Source organism: Loxodonta africana, chromosome 15 (genome assembly GCF_030014295.1).
Source record: "Loxodonta africana isolate mLoxAfr1 chromosome 15, mLoxAfr1.hap2, whole genome shotgun sequence".
Taxonomy (NCBI): Eukaryota; Metazoa; Chordata; class Mammalia; order Proboscidea; family Elephantidae; genus Loxodonta; species Loxodonta africana.
In genome coordinates this window covers 64,502,632-64,507,597 of record NC_087356.1, presented here as the reverse complement: position 1 = coordinate 64,507,597, position 4,966 = coordinate 64,502,632, and the positions used below count along the sequence as shown (strand labels likewise).

The 4,966-nt window shown below is 37.1% G+C and overlaps 1 protein-coding gene across 1 annotated transcript; it reads left to right on the top strand.

The window, feature by feature from the left end:
• The first annotated feature begins 3,457 nt into the window (after positions 1-3,457).
• On the top strand, positions 3,458-4,728 carry LOC100673432 (olfactory receptor 10D1B-like). The gene has a single exon (XM_010601417.3). The coding sequence runs from the start codon at positions 3,796-3,798 to the stop codon at positions 4,726-4,728; it is 933 nt and encodes a 310-aa protein (XP_010599719.1). The 5' UTR covers positions 3,458-3,795.
• Positions 4,729-4,966: the final 238 nt, after the last annotated feature.

Sequence of the window (4,966 nt, the reverse complement as noted above, 5' to 3'; positions counted from 1 at the left end):
GATGCAAATATAATATGATCTTTGGAGACTTGTCTACCTCTCCTGAGCTTTAGTCTCATGCCATTAACTATTCAGAAAATAATAGATAAAGATGGTAAAGGTTGTGGGGTTTCAACAACACTTCTCCAAATCTGCAGAATGAATCTGTGAGTGATTTTTCCACCGCAAAGGGACAATTTTTCTCTGTTTCAAATCTTTTTGGAGGTGGTGAAGGTATAGTGGAAAGAAAACTGAACTTGGAGTCTGAAGATTTGGGTATGACTTGCTCTTCAGTTTTTAGTTTTAGAAAAGCTATAAACTCTCTGACTTTCAGTGTCCTTACTTGGAAATCGAGATTAATTACCACTACCTCATAGGGATCTTGTGAGAATCAATTGGGGAAGCATAAATCACATTTTAAAAATAAAGCAATATAAAAATAACATTAAAGTTATCATTAGGAAGTCAGAATTAGTAAAACTTAGAAAAAGATTCCTAACGTTCTAGATGTGGGATTCAACTTTACATTTTAACAGATGTGTATTGGTTAAGTTGCTTAAACAATTTGTGCTTCACTTTCCTAATGTAAAAGGAGAATTGACACTACCTTTCTCATAGACGTGTGACAAGGACTGAGGATTTAATGTACCTAAAATAGAATGCCTAGAATATTTATATTCAACATTTAAATCAAGTGTTTTTCTTTTTTTGAAATTAAAGATCATACACAAAAGCATCTCAGTAGGCTTCTATCACCCTAAGGGACTCTTGGCCTTCCTCATGGCATTTGCATCTTGTTTTAAAATGCCTAAGGAATGGTATTAAGTTGTGATTATGTAGCCACTGTAGTGATATTCATAAGTGCTATTACAGATGTAGATAGATCTACTGTGTTTAAATTAAAGCCACCGATTCACCAGGGGAAATGTTTGTTAATCTTTATTTTGCCTACATTTTTTAATATATTTGAAAATATGGGCAAAATAAATATGAAATATCTAACAAAATTTAAAAAATCTTAAAGTTATACAGAACATTAAGGGTGCATACAGGATAATCTTGCATTGTAATTAGGAATCTCCCTCATGGCATCCTGAGGGAAAGTCATCTACTCATATTTAAATCCTTAGAGTGACAGGAAATCATTCCTTCATAAGGAAACTTAACCTCATTTTTTTTTTCTTTCTATACTGAAATAAAATCTTTTTGTTAGTTTCATTCCTTTTTACTAGTTATTCACCATGGAAAAACACACAACAATTCTACATAGCAGCTCTTCAGGCATTTGAAGATAAGTGACAGTATCTCAGCTTCTTTAGGCAAAATATTCCTGGGAGCAATCACACTAGAGGATTTGGCTCTGCAATCAGAAGACTTGCGTCTAAATGTCAGCTTGGTCACTTTCTAGTAGTGTGGTGGAGTTACTAAACCTCTCTATGCTTTTATTTTCTCTCCTGTTTAATCAAATTGTTTTGAGACTTAAAACAAAAAACTGCTGAATTAAAAAAAGAAATTAGCACAGAACCTAGCAAATGATCAGCTCTTTTTATGGCTGAATAATACTTCATTGTGTACCACATTTTATTTATTCATTCATCTGTTGGTGGGCACTTGGGTTGTTTTCCCCATTTGGCTATTTCAGGAAGCCCCGTTGACTTCTCAGCTGCATTCCACTTTGCTTCCTAGCGTGTTACTCATCCTAGCTATATCAGAAACTGCCTGGAGGGAGAAATTAGGGCAAATATTAGGCTCATTTTTTGTGCACCTCTTTTCCCCAACATCTTGGCCCATCAATCCTGGTTGCCACAACAGTTTTTTGATACCTTCAAATTGTCCCTCGTATAGGATTTGTAATTGTTTTCAACTGTAAGTAATGGTCTTTTACATGTTTCTCTACAAGAGCTGGAAAACAAAACTCACTTGTGCTGTTTTCTTTTGAGATATTTACATGTTATATTAATAGCCACAGATGTTGGCTTCCTGTCCACAATTGTCTTCTTGTCTATACTTTACCTGATGAATGTGGTTCTGCATACTGAAGTTGCTATTTGCAGCTGAATTATTGGAAATAGCTCGAATGGCCTTGAAACTTGGGGCTGGGTTTTTTTGTGTGGATCATTTTTTGATTACTAATTCAATCTCTTAACTTGTTCTCGGTATATTCAGATCATCTATTTTTTCTTGTGTCAGTTTTGGTCGTTTGTATCCTTTGACTAATATACCCATTTATCCAAATTATCTCATTTGTTGGAATATAATTATTCATAGTATTATAATCCCTTTAATTTCTGTAAAGTCAGTAGTAATGTCCATTCTTTCATTTATAGTTCTAATAATTTGAATCTTCTCTCTTTTTCTCTTGGTCAACTTAGCTAATGGTTTGTCTATTTTGTTGATCCTATCAAAGAGCCAGTTTTAGCATCATTGATTTTCTCTATTAATTTCTGACTTAATTTTTTTCCTTTTAAATGGACAAAGCAAAAAGACAAAAGATTAATAAAGAAATAGAAGACTTGACCAATACTATAAACCAACTAGACCTAACAGACCTCTATAGAACACTCCACAAAACAACAGCAAAATACACATTCTTCTCAAGTGGACATAAAACGTTATCCAGAATATACTATATAATAGGTCATAAAACAAACTTCAGTACATTTAAAATGATAGAAATAATACAGAGTATGTTGCCTGTCCTCAATGAAATAAACTTAAAAATTAATAGCAGAAAAAACAAAGGAAACTCACAAGTGTGTGCACATTAAGCAACACACTCCTAAGTAACCAATAAATAAAAAGAGAAATAAGAAATACCTTATGATGAATAAAAATGAAGACACAGACATATCGAAACGTGAAATGAAGCTAAAGCAGTGCCTCAAGGGAAATTTATAACTAGAAATATTAGGACAGAGTAAAGACCTCAAATCAATAACTTAAACTTCCAAATTAACCAAACCAAAACCAAACCCAATGCCATCGAGTCGATTCCAACTTATAGCGACCCTATAGGACAGAGTAAAGGTGCCCCATAGAGTTTCCCAGGAGCACCTGGCAGATTCGAACTGCTAACCCTTTGGTTAGCAACTGTAGCACTTAACCACTACGCCACCAGGGTTTCCTTCCAAATTAAAACACTGGGAAAAAAGAATCTAAATTTAAAACAAAAAGAAGGGAAAATAATACCAAAAAAAAATGGAAAAGGAAACAGAGCTTTATAAGAATAACATTTCTGTATATCATTGGAATTAAAATAACATTTCAATAAATCACTGGGGTCTAACTAATGGCAACACCATGTTTCCATGTCAAAGAGATGATACACCTATTGGAGTTTAGCCTACTGAAAAGCCACCACACAATTCTGTAATTGGGATCTGCCTTCAGACAAAAAAACAGGAGAAAATTGGGGGAGAAAAAAAAAAAAAAGGAAACTCACATCACACCCGCATGGATTTCTTCAAATTTTGACTCCTCTTTTTGGTTTTAGTGGGTTTCCAATGTGCCTCCTTTTGTATACTTTTCATATTTCTTAGGCAATTCCTTTTTATATTTTATCTAGAGTTTTAAATTGCAATCTCTGGGAAAGATATGCTATAGTGAGTTTAGTCCATTTAGTCAAAACCAACAGTTTAAGAATAGAGTCAAGAATTTTTGTTGTCCTTGTACTTTTCTGTAGATCTGCCCCTACATAAGAAGGTTGATTGTTAAAACGTGAAGCTAACACATCCATCAGAGAAATTCTTGGTTTGACATCAGTGTTCACACTCTGGCATCCTGTGTTCTTCTTTGACGTTTATCATTCTGACAAAGATGAGGAATGTCTCAATGGTGACTGAGTTTATTCTGCTGGGCATCCCACACACAGAGGGTCTGGAGACCATCCTCTTTATCCTGTTTTTGTTCTTTTACCTCTTCACCCTGATGGGGAACCTGCTCATCCTACTTGCAATTGTCTCCTCCACTCGGCTTCACACTCCCATGTACTTCTTTCTGTGCAAGCTGTCTGTGTGTGACATATTTTTCCCTTCAGTGAGCTCCCCCAAGATGCTGTTCTACCTCTCAGGGAACAGCCAAGCTATCTCCTATGCAGGCTGTGTGTCCCAGCTCTTTTTTTATCACTTCCTGGGCTGCACTGAGGGCTTCCTGTACACTGTGATGGCCTATGACCGTTTTATGGCCGTATGTTACCCTCTGCGCTACACAGTCTTCGTGAGTCACAGAGTGTGTGCCATCCTGGCCATGGGGACTTCATTTTTTGGCTGTATTCAGGCCACCTTTCTAACCACTCTCACCTTCCAGTTGCCCTACTGTGGGCCCAATGAGGTGGACTATTACTTTTGTGATATCCCAGTGATGCTGAAGCTGGCCTGTGCAGATACCTCAACACTGGAGATAGTGGGATTCATCAGTGTGGGCCTTATGCCCCTCGGCTGCTTCCTTCTCATCCTCACCTCCTATAGCTGTATTGTCTTCTCTATTCTTCAAATCCGCTCTGCAGAGGGCCGACGCCGTGCCTTCTCCACTTGCAGTGCCCATCTCACTGCCATCCTCCTTGCCTTTATGCCAGTGGTTCTCATCTACCTGCAGCCCACTCCTAACCCCTCTCTTAACGCAGCTGTTCAAATTCTGAATAACCTGGTTACTCCCATGCTGAACCCTTTGATCTACAGCCTAAGAAATAAGGAAGTGAAATATTCTCTGAGGAAAGTGCTACAGCATCTGGACTTACTTTCTGAGAAGTGATACAGAGGAATCAGTAGCTAACAATTCAATAGAACTATACTGCTTGCAAAAGATATGCTCTAGGGAACAAGATACTATTACTGCCCCCCTTTTTGATGGAGAAGCAAGGACTTGAAGAATAAAGTGACTTGCACCAGGCCACATAACTTATAAGCTGTCCTGCCCAGAAAGGATTGTCTTTTTCCAGTTGGCAAAATACTCGGACCTTCTTTCACTCATTCTTTATTCCCTCTCCATT